Here is a 21533-nt window from a genome sequence, read left to right on the forward strand (position 1 = left end):
GCCAGAGGATTGTTCCTTTTACCTGTATTCGTTTTCATGAGTCGCCTTTTATTTTGGGCAATGGTGGAGAGCCGAGGGAGATTGCAAGGGCACCATTTCTGAGATGTCTGGATAGTTACCACATCCCCTCCACACGCACACAAGGGCGATGATGGGAACCAACGGAAGTTCTCAATTATGAGCTGGCTATGTTTCCATAACCCCCAGGATAAATTCAGGTGTTTCATTTGCGGCCTGTCTTTTTCATCCTGTGTCCCCAGGGCCTAGTTCCATGTCTTGCACAGAGTTAGGTCCTCGGTGGTTGCTTGCTGGGTGAAAATGCATCAGTGACCATCAGAATCTAGAAATGCTTCTTGTAGGGGATGTGGAGGGATAATTAACTCATAAACTGACTGAGGTGCCCAGCGAGGCCAAAGATCAAATAGGTTACTACATGCTGGTGATTCTGAATCTTAAACCTGGGGCATTTATAACTCCTGTTGGAACTCTCCCGGGAATCTTGACCAAGTGAAGGAAGCGACTGTGACAGAAGAATGGAAGAAGACATAAATAGCGAGAGGGGGAGAAGAGACATGGAAACATGGAAACATGTGGTATCCAGTAAGAAAGAGATTTTAATTTTGAGACATTTTTCAGAGAGCCACAGATACCAAGAATGAAGTCATATTTGGACACGCCATTAATTTCATCTACTTAGGACACATTTCTGTCATGTTTATGGCTGTTGTAACTCTAGCCTGACCTCCTCTGCACTGGGAAACCGGGGGGTGAGGGGATGGGTAGGGAAGATACCCGCTTCCTGTTACACTATGGGGTCGAGTCCACCAACCATCAGCGTAAATACACACAGATGTGGCCCCCAAGCTGAGGATGGCAGGGTCAGACCAGGGTATCCAGCCTCTAGACTAGGAAGTCTCTCCATGGTGGTCCTGGCTGGCAGGAGCAAGTTGGTCGAGCAGACCTTGGGAATGGGAGCAAAAGAAGGCAATGGTGACGGCTGATCGGAAGAGGTGATCAGTGATCTTGAAACAAGGAGAATATTGAAAAATAAAAAAGATTTCGTTTTGCAATCTACCTCCATTACTCCCAGTTATCTTGTCAGATTTATCTATATTCATGAATATAGATGTCAGTATATACCAACGGTGCTTGATGTGTGTGTGCATCCAATTATATACATAATATATACTCACCACAGGTAATTTAGGGGGGAGGGAACCTAAAAATATGAAAAAGAAAAAAAAATCACCATTCAAAAATAGCTGAGCCTCATACTTCATTGTTTTTCCCTCAGATGTTTCATAAGCTCATAGCTATGATCGTTCTGTACGTATCACTGTGTAACCTGCTAATTTCGTATGGTGTGGAAACGTAGGTTGTTTCCTATCGCGATGCTGCATTTTCATAAACATCATTAAAGTGCTTAGATGGCAGTTCAGTGCATAGATGTGCCCAACATGGAGTATTAAAACAGAGCTCATATCTCGTGACATTCGTGACTCGAAGGCAGAGGGTCACGCTCACCGAATGCCTGGGTGCACTGTGGAATCAGTGTGCTGCCCAGAGAGGCCTCGACCCTCCAGCATGAGCTTTCTCAGTCCCTTTTGTTATCAGTGGGCAAGGCCCCCGTTCCCTTCCCTTTTAATGGGATTTCTGATTATTTTGTGGGTGTCCTTTGAATATGACCTGGTCAGGTAAGTAAAGCAAGGTGGCTGGCTCAAAGCAGTGAATGTAACCTTGGAAGATTAAGGTAGCTCTTAAAACAGCTTTTAAAACACTCTGTTTTAATAGAGCTTTTTTTTTTTTTTTTCCTGATCAAGGACATCGCTATTTAATAGTGTCCCTTTTTATAGTTCCTGCCATGTAGGGAGGGAGGGGAATGTTATGAATGAGCCTTCAGTTGACTGATGACTCTATCAAGAGACACTGAAGCCATGGACCCAGGCAGAAAGTGAACCTAGGATTTTCTGGTTCTTAGCTGAGGTGTTTTCCTCGGTTAGGGAAAATGCCTTGCCTAAGTCAGGCGCCCTTATTTGCATCCTCCTGGCTGCAAATCTCTATCTGCAATGATAGGATAATTCAAAACTCTGCCTCACCTATGAAGTTCTCATCTTCCTCTTTCATTTTCCAGTTAGTTTTTAATAATTCAGTTTAGATTAGATGACTAAATTCTGGTCTAAAGAAGTTGCATGGAATATAAACTTTTAAAAATAAGAGGTAGTAACTCTCACTGTATATTGGAGATACAAATACTACCTAATTAAGGGAAGCATCATGGGAATTAATCCAATAATTAGTATAAAGCATTTAGCACAGTGCATATAGCCAATAGTAATTACTCAATAAATGTTAGCCATTGTCATGATCACTGTCATAATGAAGAACACTTTCTACTTTTGCTGTCATACACTCACTGTGGCCTATCCTTGGAAAAGCCACTTCCCTATTTTGAGCCGTAATTTTCCATACGAAAAATAGTGGAAGAGCATAGCTAGCGATTATGAACAAATTTTCCAGTACTCATAATAGTCCGTGGTCTCGGGATTTTTCTCTGCAGTAATTCAACCAACGAGGGAATGAATGTAAAGAAATGCTGCAAGGGCTTCTGCATCGATATCCTAAAGAAGCTTTCTAGAACCGTCAAGTTTACCTATGACCTTTACCTGGTGACGAACGGGAAGCATGGCAAAAAAGTTAACAACGTGTGGAACGGAATGATAGGCGAAGTAAGTTACCTTCCCCCTGCCCCCCCCCCCCACGGGCTCTCCTTCAGACTCAGGGCCTGAGGGCCTCAGGGATGGCGGGGAGGGTATGTAACGACGCTGTGCTTTTCTCCTCGCATCCAGGTGGTCTATCAGCGGGCGGTCATGGCCGTGGGCTCACTCACCATCAATGAGGAACGTTCCGAAGTGGTGGACTTCTCCGTGCCCTTCGTGGAGACGGGAATCAGCGTCATGGTTTCGAGAAGCAACGGCACCGTGTCACCCTCTGCTTTTCTAGGTATCTCAGCTTCAGAGTCACTGTGACTTTTCTGCCAGGAATTATGGGCATTTTGTCTCGTTTGCTCAAAGGATGGAACCAACGTATTCCGAAGCGTGTTGCATTTTAATGATCCCAACTCCCTCTTTTCTTCAGTTAACATCTTTCATTTATCTTTAAATTGGAAAAATCTGCTAAAAAAAAATAATCACACACTTAGATACTACTGATCTTGATTGTGTAGAATGTAGACTAGTGGACATATTTCTTAGAGCCTAGAGGACATTTAAAAAATAAACACGTCTGTCCACAGTTAATTTAAATCAACCCATAAACCTTTATTCCGCATTCACATCCCCATCCTCTGTCCCTCACTAGAATGATAGTTATTTATTTACCGAGCATAAGAGTGAAATAATGATGACTGCACAGTGATTTATACCCGTGTTCTAATAAACAAAATGGAAATAGTCTGTAGAGTATGCACTGATTTCAAACTAATGGAGTCATATTTTAAATGTGACTATCCTTTAAGCTGAATGGCTTATGAAGGAGGAAATATTTTACTCTCCTTTTAACTATTTCGTAAATTTATGTTTTTACAGAAAAAAAATTTTTAAAGCAAAATAGATTTATATTTTCTATCATCTGGTTTTCTTTAGCACCGTAAGTACATGTGTATTAGGTAGCCTGCCTGGAACATAGCCAAACTTTATTTTTCTTGAAAGAAAAATGTTTTGTTGAGTCTTTGGTTTTTCATAAGTGGTTTTTCGATAGTGGCTCTCTTGAAGATCGTGGAACCGAGATTAATGTCTCCTTGGCACTCCCCTAGGAGTGAGTTTGTCTCAAATTTGGGGCGATTAAGGCAGACATTGACCCCTAAAAGAAAGCTGTATGAGAGGTGGAAAACAGATTAAGGTCAGCTAAATGCTTTATATTTTTTAAAGACACAGACAAACAAACAAACAAAAAACACCTTTGTCCATTAGAGAATTCAAACTTCAGACTAGAGCCAATTTGTGGACACCAACTCCAAGCTTATCATCTTAATTCTCCACCGTCTTCATTTACTTGTAGTGTCAGCATCGAGCGAAACTTTTTATGCTTCATTCACTTAGTGAAGTGTCGACTAACAGGATTTTGGATACTGCCTTACTTACAGAGACATACGGTTGTGCAGTTTTCTTTCTTGATAATCCATTTAAGCTGTTGAAATCCTCACCACTCACTGGCTTTCATTTTGCACTGGTCACTTCAAATTTCGTAACCTTCGTTTGTGTTACATGGCCCTTGTCAAATACATGCCTCATTCTGTTCCTTTTGTGCCTCAGTCACGGATAACAACAGCCACGCCTTAGTAAGGAAGCCTCACCAGACCATGAAATAGGCACCTGACTGATCGACATATGTAACACCTACAGAATCTTGATGATGATTGGATAGACTCTTACTGGTTCATTGCTCCTAGTCATTCCCCCTGTCCCTATTCCCCGTCAGGCCCTGGAACAGGGATCTTTGGCTCTGGAGGTTCAGAAAGGGTTGGGGGAAGTGAATTCATGGAAAGAGACCTGTTTCTTTTCGCATATTGGCCACGTATCTCTTTACTGAGCTAGAGAGAATTTCTAACCAGTTCATTCAGAAAGAAAAAATATCAGTTGGCTCGTTTTATAAAAATAGGTCACTGATATCAAATCTGGCCTCAACCCAGGTTCCCTAGATTTTTATCTTACCTGTATTAGTAGAACATTTCCATAAAAAGTCAAGTATTTTTGCTAAATTTAGCCAAACCTCTTTTATCCCTACTCTTCATATATATATATATATATATATACACACACACACACACACACACACACACACATATATATGTGTGTATATATATATATATATTTTTTTTTTTTAAATAAAATGTAGCTAGAGGAAACTATTTTCAAATCTGGTTTTACACAGTAGGCTTAATATTTTTTCTAGTCACTAAATTGCATTCCCATTCGATTGACTGTGCACCCCTTTATTTACGGTCATTATCTGCAGGTTTTGAAAGTCGTAATGAACCGTGCTAAGCTACATTTTCCCATTCACTGGCTCAGTCATCCGGAAGAGCCAAAACATTCAAAATCTGATTGCAATGCTCTTCATTATTTCTTATTCTCTCTCCTCCACAAACCTCATTAACTCACATCGGAAACCCTTGCAGGTAATGCCTCTGAGCTTTTGTGTAAAAAAATGTAACCACGACTCTTCAAGGACAGAGGTGACGTCTCTCGCAATATTTCCATTCAGTTCATCCTAAAGACTTTCTAAGCAGGTTGGCTGCTTTGATCCAAAGAAACACCGACCTGGAGTCTCCTAGATTAAAGTTCCCTCACGGACAAAATGTTGACTCTGTTTTAAGCCAGTAGAGGTTATAATCCAGAGTTATCTATACGTATTTCTGGGTCACTCCTTAGACATTAGAATTACAGTTTTTCACCATTGTTTTAATGCTTTTCTTTGCTCTGAAAGGTGTGTGTGTGTGTGTGTGTGTGTGTGTGTGTGTGTGTGTGTAATGTCTGACAATAGCAATCCTTCAGAGAACTAAAACCAGAATACCACAGCTGAATCCTTTCACCTCCGTGCTGTACTCACAAGTCAAGGGACAGATGTTGTCACATCCAAGTGAGAAGACAGCTGGCATCAGTCACTTCCCGCTTTCCACCCAATGTTCTGACCAGTTAGAGACTAGGATGAATCGACCGCCAAATGAAGCCCACCGTGGGTTTACAGATCCTGACACGTGAATGGAAGGATTCAGTAAAAATTTCTTCTTATATTTTTATAATGTTATAACCCGCAGAGAAAAGGAAGTTACCAGATTAATTAGCAGGCGTGTTTTAAAAACCAGACGCCTTTGTCAGGACCCTGAGCGGCAGCCCACTATCGCCAATTCTGGCTGTATCTATAGAATCAAACAGCTATTTCATTGAATTTATTATATGTGTACAGGATGTGGCACATGCCACCAAATGCTTTACGTGTATGTGTCCATTTATTCATCACAGCGCTTGTACTCTGGTAAGACACGCTACGCTATTAGTATACCTGACGTGGAAATTACTTTAACATCTCTATTATCTGTGTTCTTGAATAATAAGTAATTTTAATCTCATTATTCATTTATTTGTCCCCCTTTATTGGATACACCTCATTACCAAATTGCTATGATTTCAGGGACATAGTATTGTTTATTACTCAAGCTAAACGTAACTAAGATAAATTTCAGTTGTAGCCTCATTGATTTCTGCGAGCTCATCTTGCATTATTTCTGTCAAGCAATTTGTGCTGTTACCTGTTGCCTTTTGACATATTTACACTATTAGAACTGCGTCACAAAGCATTTTTTCCAGTTTTTAAATTATCCTAAATGGTTAAAGTTACAGGTATATTGGTTTCTTCTTATATAGTAAGCTCATTAACTTGGAATTTGTGATGACCTCTGGCTATGTTAGGTAGTCACAGACTTTAATAAGAAGGTAGACTGCTACCAGCCTACTGCTTTATGACTATTACTAGCTTCATCAGAAAAACAGTTTTAAAATAATAGAATGTCTCCTACTCAAGAAGTATTTTGGAACTTCTTACATTTTACCCTCGGAAAATGTTTGTTTGTGATGAAATGGATTATCATTTCATCGTTGTCCAAGGGCAGTTTCTTTTCAATGATGCATTCAAGTGCAGATATATTCATTTTTAAAATTTTAGTCTCTGCCGATTTCTAGCAAATCTGTATCCTGTGTGGATAAAACGGCTTCACTCAGCTCACTTTCCTCTCCTCGATCAGATTGAAAAGTTAATTTATTTTACATAACATCTCCTACCTTAAGACTTAGAGCCTTGTGACTGGGCGTGGCCTTCTGTGACCTCTACATGACAATGAACTGGTGGAAAGAAACTGCTTTTAGGGGAAATAATTGTCTATCCAACTACTACTCCATTCCCTCTACTTTTTAAGTGATGCTTTTTCATTGAATTATCATGGGAATGTAACACCCTCGAATGACTTTTTAATTGCATTGAGGCCCATTGCCAACATGAGCAAGGTTCTAAAATTGTAGAGGTCTCACTTGTCTGGAGCAGAAGGTGAGATGGAGAGTGTGCTGGCAATGGGGGCAGAAGTGACCGTCCCATAATCCTATCAACCCCACGATTTTATGATCCTTTTCTAACGAGTGGTAATTTTTTCTTTACTCCTGGAATTCTTTGCCCATCATCCATCCAGCATGTGAAAATAAAAATGAAAACAGCGACGAAACCCATGCTGGTTTGCAGGAGCCTTATGGTTCACAGTGTGAGTCTAGCCTCGTTTCTCCTCAGCTTGGGTTTCCTGGACGACTCTATGACTGTGTAGGACCCTGTGGCCTCTTTATTTGCATTCTAGCTTCCTCCCTCAATCTTACCATTCTATTTTTTTTTTTATTATCCTTGACCCGATTTGTAAAATGTCATATGCTTTTCTCTATTTTTATCCTATTCTATGCAGTCCTTCAAAATACCTCAGATATTCTGTAGAATAAAGAATGGTTTAAATGTCTGAAAAAACTATGGCTACCTCCTTTTGGACGATCAGATTCACATTAGAGAAAGTTCCTCAGTGAGCCCGCAAACTGGACCTCAGGGCTCCCTGCTGGCTGCAGCTGTGAGGAGAAGCAAACTGACCACGTCTCCATCTCTCTGGCCTGTTTCTCCACAGAACCATTCAGTGCCTCCGTCTGGGTGATGATGTTCGTGATGCTGCTCATTGTCTCCGCCATAGCCGTGTTCGTCTTCGAATACTTCAGTCCTGTGGGATACAACAGAAACTTAGCCAAAGGGAAAGGTGAGAACGCCTCCGTCGGCGTGATTCACTGTCGGCGTTATTTAATTTTCCTTCAGTGACGATTTCAGGTTTAGAATGTGTTGTCCTAAATTGCCGTGCTGAAAACCCTTGTGCAAATGGTTCTGGGTCACTGATGCTACTTGTAACTCACAGGGATGGGTTAGTGACTTCAGCTGAAAAAAAAAAAATGGATGAAAGAAAATGAAACATTTCATCTTCTTGTCATTTGTTGAGAAAGCAGATCTGAAGTTTTCCTGGCAATTTAAAAATCTAAGTCAAAAGAAATTTTAAAGTTGTAGTGAGCCTCAACTTCGGTCTGTGTAAGAAAATGGTTTTATATAATCTAGTTTAAGAATATTCTCCAAAGTACTGACTCATAATTGCATTTATTTGACAATAGATGTAATTATAAAATGGTATTTCCCCCCTAGAGTTACAGTTTTCTCTTGACAGTGCCTGCCCTTGGTGCACTGTGTTTGACAAAGTGGGAATCAGCAGATAAGAAATTGAATCGGAAGGCAATGGCTACCACTTATGAAAAGGCTCCCACGTAAGCCAGCATTCACGCGCTATATATAAGCACATTGCATCATTTTAAGTGAATGCTCTTTCCTGAAAAAATGACTCGAGATTGTAGAAGACAGCAGAGCTTCAAGGTACAAATATTGAAAAAAAACCAAAAAACAAAAAAAACAAGGTACTTTAATTTGCCACCTACTCTTTTCACCTGGGACATCCAGTGTTGGAAGCAGCCGACAGGTCATGGAAATCTGTTAGGAACTTAGCTATATAGAAAGCCTCCTATAAAAAATGCCGTAAAAACTATGTGTTTAAATGGGAGTAACCCCAGCCTTCCCTAAAAGGACTATGCAATTCACCAGTAAGGAGCTTTCCACCAGGGTGGAGCTCGAGACCGTGTTCTGCAAGCGATCATACTGCAGTCGAGTAGGGCTTTACGTTTTCAGAATCAGAGTTTGTGCTGTGTGTGAGTTCACACATGTATTCGACGAACCTTTGTCGAGTGGGTACTGTGTGCCAGGCGCTGTACTGGTGCGGGGGGTGGGGATGACGTGGTGAATCGGATAGAAACCTCTGACCCTCAGACGGCTGAGGATGTAGTTGTGGAGGCAACATGTAAACACTTAAATCGATAACCACAGATGGTAATAAATCTCGAGACCAAGGGGAGAAAAGCCAGGCGGAGCGCTACTGAAACAAGACGGTCGAGCAGGGAAAGGGTTTGGGAGGAGACGACATTTAAGCTGAGAGCTGGAGGATACGAGGGATTCGGTCATGTGAAAACCCGAGGGACAAGCATTCCCCGCAGGGGGAACAGCACACACAAAGGCCGCGGCACGGAATCGGTCTTGATGTGCTCAAGAAACAGCGATGTGAATGAGTGAGGCTGTGAGGTGAAGCCAGGAACGCGGCGAGCGTTTCGGATCTTCTTCAAAAGACGATGGAGGGGAAGGAGGGGAAGGACAGTGTGAAACGTCGCGGGGCTAATCTCCCAGGACGTGGTGGGTAAGGAATCCAGCTTGTAAACTTTCTAGCCTTCCTGTTGCAAGGCTTCCTAGTTCCTGCTCAACTGCGTACAGAAACTCTCAGGAAATGACAGCTACTTGTTTCTTTGTGCAAAACGGTTTTCCGTTTCATTTCACTGTACTTTGTGGGGGAAATAATATGGCCTAGTAATCGTATTCATGAATCAGGAATTCCCCAAAGTCTTGGACAGACCCCTGCCTGTTTCTGATTCCCAGATAGCTGTCACTTCTGACCAACGTGCACTCCTGCTAATATGAAGTAGTTCGTGAAGTTAACTGGATTGATTCTCATTATTTTTTTTCTTAATAGTTCTCAACCTCTTGGGAATAAGCCCAGAAGATCATAAAACTGGGCAAAGAGGAATAGGAGGACTGGAGCTTGAGAAGAGCAGAGTTAATTGCCTTCTCTTTTTATGTCTTGTATACGGACATTAGAAGCATTGCTGTGGCCTGAGTTTGGCCTCCAACGTGTGAAAAGCGTGCTTCTCCTAGGCTCCCTGCCCAGACTTGCTAACTGCCATCAATCGGAATTCACTCCCGCCACTTTATTTATTGCCTCCTCTGCTTATATTTCCAACTGAGGTCTAAGAAGATCATTTTTTCATATCTTCATTTACTTGAATGACGTAAAAATTAACCTCTGTTAAAGGAAAACCTTTTTTTTTTTTTTTTTTTTTTTACCATACATCGATTTTTTTCCCTTGGTTCAAAATAGACTTGAAAGCCCTAACATGTGCATTTTATAGCCTGCATATTCCTCACCCCAATTACACCTCTTTAGTTAAATCTGTTGCAAGGCACGTTTAAGAATCTTAAGAGGGACGCGAAGTTGTTGCAAGGGCACACTGACAGGGGACAGTGGGGGACAGAGTTCATAGCCTATGACCCTGCAAAGTGTCCTAAGAATTAGGCTCTGTCATCCCGTTCCCTGACGCCTCCATTTGCAGAGGGTTCTAGTTTGGTTTCATTCCCGTAGTGTGCACACTTTACATCCGAGTATGAACAGGAGCAATTGCTGCAGACAATCGGGTCGGAATGCCAAACGCCAGTCCCTCTGAATTGCCTGGCTCTTGTACGGCAGCGCATCCGGTGAGCACCGAAGCAGCACCCCCGCCCAAACACACGCCCGGTTTTGCAAGGCTCTCTCTATTTTCCCAGGAGATCGCCTCCCCCAGATGGAAATCACATCCAAATTTAAAACAGGTCGTAACACCACTTCTCATGCAAACCCACATTTTGCATAATCATTTTCTCTTCCTTCCTTCCTTCCTTCCTCTTTTTTTTTTTTTTTTTGTAAGAAACGTGGCAAAAATCCAGCTAGATAGAAATGTGGGAAGAGAGCTGATTTTTAAAGGAAAAAGGGAGATGCCGTGGCTCTGGTTCTGGGGCAGTGATGGGACACTGAGCTACATGTCCACCCGCTGGCAACCTTCGGTGTTGCCGCCGGCCACCGCACAGTTCGTAAACACTGACACGTGAGCGTTTGCGAAAATGCTGAGCACATCTCTCCTGTCGTTTGCAGCACCCCACGGGCCCTCTTTTACCATTGGAAAAGCTATATGGCTCCTTTGGGGCCTGGTGTTCAACAACTCCGTGCCTGTCCAGAACCCTAAGGGCACCACCAGCAAGATCATGGTGTCCGTGTGGGCCTTCTTTGCTGTCATATTCCTGGCCAGCTACACGGCCAATCTGGCGGCTTTCATGATCCAGGAGGAGTTTGTGGACCAAGTGACCGGCCTCAGCGACAAAAAGGTAAGGTCACCTCGCTCTCATCTCTGCCTGGGGGGCTGATCTGAAACACTCGCCCCTCAGAAGGGAGCAATTTGGGCTCCTGTCATTGAAACGCGAAGACTCTAAAGCACAAACCAGAAGATGTTTTTTTTCTCTTAAATTGGCAGATTTCTAAAACTTTTAGGAACAGAACCATAAGCTTTCTTCTCCTAAGTCTAAAGGATTCCAGATCTAATTTGGAAGCATGGTTTCCCCAACTGGCCATCTCTCAGATTTACGTGACTCTTTGTGGCCCAGGGAATGTTCTAGCTCTGGCTGGAGCTCACCCTCTCAAGGAGACTGTGATATTGAGGATGATCCACTGGGCCGGGTGAGGAGAAACTTGGGTCGAAACAAGATGCCCTAGGCTGTAGGTCCCTCCTGGTTCTGGGACCTCGAGGCATCTCTTATGGACACCATGCCTTGGATTCCTCATAAATGACATGGGGGGTGGGGGGAGTCATCTCTGAGCCCTACTCAGAGACAAAAGTGACAGTCCCTTTTTAGTATGTGGCCAATCAGCCCCACAGTCAGCAGGGGCCCGACTCACCCGAAATGTCTTCAAGGGACACGAAAGGAGCAGAGTTTCCCATTCCCCACTGGTCTCTGTGGCGAAAAAGCCGTAACAGCTTGTCTGAGTTATCTGCTGTGGTCGGAAGAGGTACAGAGAGATAATGATGGGTTGGGATGTGTCAGGAAAGCGCCATCACCCTCGGGAGTGGTCGGCCTCTCTCGGGTGGCTTCCCAGTGTAGCATGAGTAAATGGCACTTTGCATCCCATGGGGACAAGGCCCTGTGTTATCTGGCCAACCCCTCATGTCCCTTCCTCTCCCTCTCGATAGCCCACTCTCTGTTCCTTAAACACTCCGAGTTTATTTCTCACGCGGTACCCCGGCACTCGCTATGTCCTCTGCCCCAAATGTTCTTCCTTTCTTATTCTCATGGCTGGCTCGTCCTTGACTTGTAAGGAAAACATCACCTCTTGAACCAGGTCTTCCTGGCCACTTCCTTGGCAGCCTGAGCTGGAGCTCCCAGAAAAACCTAAATTCTAGTAGAAAGAAAGAACAACAAACAAGTAAATGTAAATGGAGAAGAAAATTCCAGGCAGAATAAGTGTCCTCAAGGAGCTAAAACTGATGAGATCGACGTGGATGTGGGGGAAGAGGGTATCAGGGAGGTACTCGTGATCCAGTTACCTGGACTTAGGAGGCTCCCAGTCCCTACTTGTTAATTGAATGAGGAGATGCGCGGTGTGGGGGACACTGCAGGCAGCCCTCCTGGGACCCCTTTTCCAGCTCTGCGTGCCCAGCCCCACCTTCACTGTCAAAGGCTCGTGCCAGGAATTGCCTTGGGCGCTGGAACCCTAATGCCTGGGAATTTAAGTTCTCTCCGTCTTTTCTGTCACCTATAACCAACTACTAACCAGTGTGACAGTGTAAAAGCCTTCTGCTCCATGGCTGCTAGGCAGGGCAAACTCAGCTACAGGTCACTTTGCGGAGCTCCCCATGGCGTCAGGCTGAGGCTGAGACCTGGTTACGATTATACGCTCGGTTCCTTCCTCCCATTCCCCGACCACCTCCCCCCACTCCCTCCCTGGTGTCTGCTGGAGCCCTTCCTTAATGAATCGTGGTCACCCGCTTCCTCAGCTCAGGGTCAACTGTTGGCTCATGGCGTCTGTGAGGCAGCGGAGAAGGCCCTGCCCTCCGCGCTGGGCAAGCCGGCTTCTCCTCTCTGCCACACACAGGCTGTGTGACGCCTCACGGGCCCTGCAGCCTCGCCGCACCTCTCACTGCTCTCCGTGAGCTTGGGAGTCACAGGCATAGTGAGGATGGAAGGAGGCCGCAAACGCGGAGGTGCCTGAGAGCCTATGGAAGTCCCCAGGAGACACGCGTCCGTCACGGGATGGGAGCAGAAGTACGCTGTCTAGAAGCAGCGGCTGGAGGTGCAGTGGATGCACGGGGGAGCCGTGTGCTGGATGCGAGGATTTTTCAAGAAAATAGTCGGCAGCATATTCCGCATTTCGTTGCTGTTTTCAGAGGCTGGGGAGAAATCCCTTGGTCTATACTTTTAGGTCTAAATCACATGACCACTTGTGGGACAGCTAATTAGCACCACTGATAATCTGACTGACCCGTGACTTGGGAACACTTAGTAGCACATACCACATCCTGGTGACACACAGCTCAGTTCCCAAGCTCAGAACACGAGCAGCGAGCACATCGCTCTTGTAATGAAATGTTTGATACAATTAGATAAATGGCAAAATTCCGGGAGTAAATAAGGCAAATGCTCCCAGTAGATTAATAGCAAGGACACCAAGAAAGTTCACAAAACAAGAATCTGTATTGAATCCATTTATTTTAATACCGCACAGAAGTGCCGTTTCTTTCTCCTTTCTTTTATCATGAATACCAATTCGAGTTTACGACACTCTAAGCCATTTCCAGTGTCAGTGCTTTGTCCGTGGTGTGCTCAGACGTGGCTGGGTTTAAATTACGAGTAGGTAGATTCGTTGGTAGATGCTCTGCTAGGAATTATCGAAGGAAAGTTGGAATTCTGAAATGTTGGGCATCGCTCTGGCAGAGAAACCCATCTCCGGAAGGCAGATCAATGTAGTGGGAAGAGCCAGTGTCCTCTTTGGGGTCAAATGGACCTGGGTTCAAATCCCGACCTTGCCATATGATGGTCGTATGGCCTTCAGTGTGTCAGGATCCCCAAGGCTTCATTTCCTAGTAAAGGGAGGTATTAATACCGTCCCAGCAAGGTCGATATGATGATTAGAATCACCCGCTGCCTCTCCCCATCCTCCTTTCTCTTCGCCTCCCTCCTCTTCCTCATTATCATCATCACTGCCTGATTCGAACCAATCCTCACTTCTGGAGTCCAAAACGTGAGTACGCTAAGGCGGCTCTTTGTGACAGCAACAGAAGGAATTCGAGAATTGCCCCTGAGAGATGAGCCCGTGAGCGTGTTTCGCGGAGTCACTCTGGCTCTGGGTGTGGCGGGGGCACCGCGGGTGGTCCTGGCCCACCAGGCCGGCCGTGGGTTGCATGGAAGCGTCCGAGCCTCTCCTCCCTCCTGAGAGCCACAGCTGTTGGACGCCGACCTCTAGAAGCACGTGGAGATCACCAGCGGGAGAAGGCCATGCTATATGGAGACAGGGGCCCAGTTGCCAGTCGCCCTTATTTACAGCCACAGAAGACTTATATTTTAAGTAAACACGTAGGTTGGGTTCATAAGAGGAACAAACCAATGTCCTGGTCAACTGCCACATTTTTCCTAGACAATTTATTTCTCAGACCTGTATTTCCGCTTCTTCTATCATAAAGTGCTTGCCATGTTTTATTCACTTGGATGATCTTCAGACCAATCCACATATTGAATGGGAAAAATTTTTTAGAGTGTAATCCTCTAATCCTCTGTTCTCCAAATTGGAAGGAAGCCAGCTCTGTTATTTGGCTCAAGTCACTCTGGGTAACCACAGGTGACGAAGCGATGAGTATCAAGCATGCAGATGCCAGGCGGTCTTTGAAGCGCTCTATGATTAATTGCAAAAGCACTCCTCAAATTATTGATAGAGAAAATGAGGCTCAGAGAACTTAAGCATGTCCCAAAGGGACTGCATTCCTAAGTGGCAGGTGACAAGCCGAACTCCAAGCCCACGGCCAGGTGGGGCCAGTTAACATGAATACCGAGGGCAGCCGTGACAGAAGCCGTGACTGTGACGAGTTCCGCTGACCCCGGGCATCAGGCTCCGTCGCTCTGCAGTCTGGCTGGCCGTGGAAACCCCTGCTCCACCCCTTCCTCCGTTAAAGCCCACACTGTTTCTCTGTCCCTGCACACGGAACTCTCTGGGAGAAAGTCGCACCAGGAACTATTTCTGTAAGAAACAGAGTGTGTCCTCGATGCTAGGACGTGGGACTCAAGAGACGAGTCAAGTTCGCCCCTTCCTGTTTTTCACACCGTAGATCGTGACTCTTTAGTGAGCCATGGACTTAATTTAAGGGATGTAACCATTCAAAAAATTAGAACGTAATGGATGACATCGGAGTATATCACATGTGGAAAGAGCGAGTACTGTGAAGTGGCGTGTGCATGCGTGTGTGTGTTTGTGTGTGCCGTGTGTGCAAGGTGGCGATGGGAAATGTATTGTGAGTCATGCTTCAAAACGTTTGACAGCCTTTAGTCTAATGGAAAAAGGTTCCCGGATCTTGATGCTGGGCTGAATTTCGTGTGGGCGATGGTATAATCAAGGCCAGAGAAGTATGGAAATTCATCATGGAGGCTGAGTGTCTGTCACCGTGCAAGCTAGAGGGAGGAACGGAACCCGGAAGAGCTCCTGGGCGCCTCTGCAGCAGCTGGGAGTGAAGTGGAGGCAGCGAGTCACACGGGCTGTCTCCGGAAGCCTCTGGCTGTTGGAGCGGCGGCTGCGGCAGCTAGACTTAGGGACAGAGCTGTCGCCTCTCTCCCTGAGCAGGCAGCTGCCTTGCAGACGCCCTAGGCTGGGGCCTCCTCCTCTTTCCATGATGAATTGAGGTGCCGCTTACTGGAGTGAGTTCAAGAGCATTTTGCTGTACACACACGCGTGCGCGCGCACACACACACACACACACACACACGCGCCACAAGGCGTCCCGCAGGAGGATCTCATTTGGACGTTATCTGGCTACTTCCCTCAAGTCCAGCCGCTGCTGCTAATGAGGCAGCCGCATGTCTAATTTAGGGGAAACGGTTCTCAACCAGAAATTTTAATTAACAATGGAATGAAGAGTGCATCTGAATTTAAAAAATAAATAGATAGATAGATAGATAGATAGATAGATAGATAGATAGATAGATAGATAGCGTTTCCAGTTGGTCTGACTCTTGAGTAAACGCGATGCTTTCTCCAGTAATTCTCGGCAGGCAGACTGCCCTGGACGTCACGAGACCTCTGGGTTCCAGTCCTGGTTCTGCCATGGCATTGCCTGGTGTCCTCCCCTCTCCGGGTCCCAAGATCGGCACTTCTAACAGAGGACGGTGTCACTAGCATGATTTCTGAGCAGCAGCGGCATTCAGAACTTAGCCTGTGGTTTTATGATCATCATTTTCTAGTTTCAGAATTCCACATTTCACAAAAAATTGAGGCCCTGGTCCCCCCACCCTCTTATTTTTTTATTTTTATTTTTTGCTCATAATGACAGTAAAAATTAAAATAATAATATTTTTATTTTTTGATACTCTGTTCCAAGTACTGTTCTAATTACTTGACAAATGTTATAATTTTAGATCTTCCCATTGACCCTACAAAGGAAGTCTGTTTCCCACTCTACAGATGGAAAATAAATGGAGGACGTGTGAAGTGACGTATCTAAGTTTGTACAGTTTATAAATAATAGAACCTGATTTTGCAGCCTGTGAACCTGTGCTCATGCTCATAGCCATTGTCCTGCGTTGCCTCTAGATTTTAATTGTGTTTTGGGGGCTCAGACCTGGTTCCCTTGACTCCTAATCTGATTGGGTCACCCCAAGCACTGAAGTTATGGCTAATATCAGCCAACCACGGAAGACCAGTAGAGCATGGACAGTGAGACTTTACGGAGGCTGGAGGGCATTACGAGACATGGGCACCCTCAGGAAGCTAATAGCTAGTAAGGACGTCAGCTCAACAAACGTTCATGGGGCCTGCCATTATGCCTGGAATATGTTAGGCCCCCAATAAGTATTGCAGGTACATGTGCATGAATGAGTGAGTAGAGAAAGAGTCAATGGCAACATATAAACACTGCAGAGGAAGAAAAAGAATTTTTCCTCTACCCTCTAGGTTCCTGGTTGAGACTCCCATGCCCCGGTAGTAAAAGACAGATTAACAGGAGAGAAAAAGAGGAGGTTAATAACATGTATACCTCCTATATACATAGGAGATACTCAGGAACAATAAGTAACTCCTAAACTGGCCCAAGCAACCACCTTAAATACCAAAAGATGCAACTAAAGACAAAAGATGCTGAGGAGAGGCCAGCGATAGGAAGTTGCCAGGAAAAGCAAAGTAAATAAGGAGAAGGTTGTTATGCAGACTTGAGTCAGCTGCCTTCTCCATTGATAAGAGTTTCAGAGAGTTAGTCACCCTTCACTTCCTGGTACCCAGAGGAAGATGCCCTTACAGATGGAGATGTCCCTTATAAATGTAAATGCCTCGCACAAAAGGGTAACTTCTACCTGGTTTTCAGAGCATCTCCTGTGTCTGCATCTTCTCAAAAAATAATCATCCTCCCAAAATCCTTATGCCAAAGAGGTGTATGTCGGGGTGGCAAATTCTGCCCCCCTCCATCATTTTCCGAGTGAGGTAAAGGTAATTGCAAATGGAGTTCAGAGAGAAGGGAGTGATCATAAGGTAGATAAATGAACTGAACTACAATAATACCTTGATTCCAGCTCAGTCAGCATTTCCTGAGCACTGCCAGTTCCTCAGTGCCTTCTACTAGGCTGGTCTCTATAATGGTACCAAAAAATTTAATCCAGCAATAGCTATTGCATACTCAGCCAGTATCTGCTGGGGGACAGATAGTACAGAACAAGACAGACATTGTTTGCGACTTCCTGCAACTCACAGGCCAGGGGAAGATGCGATTAAGTGGAGAGAAAGCACAAAAACAAATGTGTTTTTGCTGTCCTGTGCTAATGCATGCATTTGTGTAACTCCTGACACGAGACAAAATGATGACTGACTGCTTTTTCTTCTCCTCCTTCTGTTCTTTCTCTGTCTCTCTCTCTCTCTGTCTCTCTCCCTCCAGTTTCAGAGACCCCACGACTATTCCCCACCTTTTCGATTCGGCACGGTGCCTAATGGCAGCACCGAAAGGAACATTCGGAATAACTACCCCTACATGCATCAGTACATGACCAAATTTAATCAGAAGGGAGTAGAGGACGCCTTGGTCAGCTTGAAAACAGGGTAAGAGGATGGGGCTTTCTTTTTCTCCACAGGCCTGCTAGCTGATAAACCTTTCAGTAAATGGCTCTCTGCATGCCTTAGTGCTTATCCGCCCCCACTGTCGTCTCTTCTGGGGGGCCGTACAGTCAAGGTGGACCCCGGTTAGGGCTGCTTTTGCTAATCTGATGAGCATTGTGGGTTGCCTTCCCAGCTGTGCTAAGGAAAAGCAAATCCAGGACACTTTGAAATGCAGAGAACCAGTGGGGTTTCCTAAACTGATAAAGGAGTTAGTCCAACTCCACGGGATATTTTAGCCAAATAGAAATGTTGGAAAAAAAAAAAAAATTCGACTGACTGCATGGGAATGGGGGAAACTTTCCCGTTTCCCCCTTCATTCTTCTGGCTGATAGAATAATTACAATGACATCAGGTGGATGAAGAGGAGATGCACTCGGGGAAGTCACTAAGCGTGGAAATTCCAGAGACAGTTAAGTCAAAATGAGGACTGGATGCCACTGGAGACTCAGGAATGGGAAGAAGGGGCCAGGACTTCCAAGAGAAGTCAGGCACTTTACGAGGGGCTGAAAAGAGTTCATGTTTAGTAAACGAATGTTTGCCTGGCCATCTTTAAGCAATAGAACACAGGAGGACCTTGATAGAAGGGTCTTTGCTTGGTCCCCTTCCCTGGCTACCACACCTGGTTGAGACTAAACTTGTTATCTGCCCTTCCTGGAGCAGGTTCTCTATCTTCAATTCCTTTAAGCAGTAAGGTGGGGACGACAAAGGTTCTTCCTGAGCCTTCTGAGCCTTGATTGTTCTCAGCGTGGCACGTCTTGGGGTGACTTGTTCTGAACCCCCACAGTTCATTTCAAGATCTAATTGGCTTTTTTCCTTTATTCATAAATTGGGCAGCATCCCATCTACCAAGTAGAAAGTTATTGCAAGGAGCTGTACAAAACAGGAGACTTTTAGAGGTAGAAGGGGGCAAGAAAAGAAGTTTCTAGCAAGGAGCTGGTCATTTCAGGCAAGGTGACTTTTCTTTGGGGAGCAGCGGGTAGTACCGCTGACCAGGTAATTCCAGATTAATTTGTTAAAGGTCACTTTCCTAGGAGAAGCTGAAACTGCAATTAAGTCTTGGTTTGCTGATATGAGACTTAATGCGGGCAACTCCATTTTGGGCCGGTTGTTTCTTTTTTTAAAAGAAAGATCTAAGGAGATTGAGAGTTTATTTAAAGTGGTACAAACAGCATGCTGTTGATTTTTATCTGATTTTTCGGTAGACGTTTTGGGTGTGTAGCTTTATGTGAACACTCACAGTATAACATTGATGAAGGAGAAAGGAAATATGGAGATAAAAAGCAATGAGAAGCCAGCCTCTCTACAGGTACAGCTAATAGTCTCGTCTACCTGTTGGCATTGGGGCGTGTAGCATCCGCGAAATGACGGAAGCCGAGAAGATGGCACAGTGGTTAGGAGTTTGCCCTGTGGAGCTGCAATGTGCTTCTCCTCCCCCGTCATTATTTGTTGTATGAACTTGGAGAGTCTTTTAATTGCTCTCAGCCTCATTCGTAAAGTGGGAATGATAATAGCACCTACTTCATCAGGGTTTTGTTAGGATTAAGAGAGAAATATCTCTCTGGAAAGCATTTCGGAAATTGCCCGGCACAAAGATAGGACCTAATTGTTAGCGTCTTATTTGGTGTGAAATGTTATATTCTATTCCGTGGACTCTTCAAAATGTCAGGATGTACGAAATGCATTTTTGAAAGGGTTCCACTGAAAACGATTCTGTTTTAAGTGAAGGAGATGATGATCAATGAGGAAAGTTTCGTTTATCCAGAAATTAACTTCCATGGGATTTCTGGCAAGTGAGCGGTGACCACAGTGCTTTCTCCCAAACCCTCAGCCTCTCCCTCTCTGCCGGTCCTCAGGCCCGTTGCTGCTCCTTTGCATCTGTTGGGACGGAGGGGCCCCCTCTCGACCGTCAAGCCCAGTTCTCTGCATAATTTCCCAGGAGCTTTGGTTGATAGCATCTGTCCATTCGGTCCCTTTGGAATCTCTTCGTATCTCAGTAAGAGCTAGGACGGCATTTATTTAGAAGCTTAGTGTATGTCTTGCCCAAAATTCATTGACACACTACTCGTTCTGACTTGGAATGGCTTTTTAAAGACATTTTACAAAGCTAACAAAAATGAGGAAAATGTGCAAATGTGAAATGTACTGCTGGATGATTTTGTACAAACTGACCATCCAGGTCAGTTAATAAGATGTCACCGGTCCCCAGAACACAACCCGCCCCCCACCACACACTCCTCCAGTCACCGTCTTCCATCCGTCATCCTCTCTTCTAAAGCTGTAGATTCTTTTTGCCTGTTATTCTAACATATACTCAATATCATACCATACGTTTTCTTTTTTATTCATCTCCTTTCGAGTCTGCATTCTGCTTACGGCATCGTTGCACGCCATCCTACTTCTTTCGTTCTCGTTGCCGTAGAGAATTTCATCGCGGGGCCATGCCACGTTCCCCTGGCGCCTCTAATCTTGACGAATATTTGCGGAGTGACCCACGCGGGGCTCTTTCTGATGAGTGACGCTGTGGAGGACATTCTCCTACTTGTGTTTCATGGCGCAGCTGAGCGCATTTCTTCTGGTGTATACCTAAGACCGAAATGGCTAAGCTATAGGATGTATGTTCGATTTCAGTGTATATCAGAAAAGACAGATTTTTTTTTTTTTTATGACTTTCCATCTTGGCCTTTTTGTGGCTTTTGTTTGTTTGTTTCCACTGTGGCTTTTCATCAACATATACTATGGCTTTTGACAGACCGTAAGTGCAGACATGGATGACAATGGTTGGAAACAGTGCTTGAAGCCTGGCTCACCCCCTTTTTATCCATCTGCCACCCACAAAATTTTTTTTTTCTTTTCTTTTTTTTAAATAACGCAAACAAAAAGGAGAAGATAAATGGAAACCGTCCATGGCCATAAATTGTACAAACTGTTTTCTGGAAGCCATGTAATAATAATTATCCCTCTTAGCAAACTTGGGCAGATGGCGTGTTTACCCTAGACTAAATCTCCCCTGAGGGAGTGTTTTGCACTATTACTTTAAACTCAGACACCAGAGCTAAAGGGGTGTGAGTCTTTGTGAAGAAGTAAGCCCCCTAACCCTTAGCAGGAAGGCGTAGTGCTCCTGTCTAGGGGTCCCACTTCAGTGGAGTTGCTGCTGACGTGTTTAACAGGCGCCTCGGGTCATTGTTTAAATTAATCAAGCTGAAGTTCGAATAAATAATCTCTGTGATTCAAAAATCAAAAAGCGTTACATAAAAGGATAAACGGTCGAAAGCTTTCCTTCCACAGTTCCTTCGATCTGTCTAGAAACCCTCCCCATAGGAACCCTGTTTACTAGCTTCCTGTGCGTCCTTCCAGAGCCTTCTCTATCAGCTACAAAGTGATCATTTACAGACTC

General features: G+C 44.6%; 1 protein-coding gene across 10 annotated transcripts in view; it reads left to right on the forward strand.

The window, feature by feature from the left end:
* The window catches only part of GRIN2A (glutamate ionotropic receptor NMDA type subunit 2A), a 522696-nt gene that overhangs the window by 448044 nt on the left and 53119 nt on the right, over nucleotides 1–21533 (forward strand). For all 10 annotated transcript variants that reach the window (XM_036225800.1, XM_036225809.1, XM_036225808.1 and 7 more), the window contains 5 exons: nucleotides 2558–2726; nucleotides 2847–3000; nucleotides 7709–7834; nucleotides 10901–11130; nucleotides 17922–18082. In XM_036225800.1, coding sequence (XP_036081693.1) covers nucleotides 2558–2726; nucleotides 2847–3000; nucleotides 7709–7834; nucleotides 10901–11130; nucleotides 17922–18082 — 840 coding nt within the window. The remainder of the gene's footprint in view (nucleotides 1–2557; nucleotides 2727–2846; nucleotides 3001–7708; nucleotides 7835–10900; nucleotides 11131–17921; nucleotides 18083–21533) is intronic.

Source organism: Rousettus aegyptiacus, unplaced genomic scaffold (assembly GCF_014176215.1).
Source record: "Rousettus aegyptiacus isolate mRouAeg1 unplaced genomic scaffold, mRouAeg1.p scaffold_m13_p_8, whole genome shotgun sequence".
Classification (NCBI taxonomy): Eukaryota; Metazoa; Chordata; class Mammalia; order Chiroptera; family Pteropodidae; genus Rousettus; species Rousettus aegyptiacus.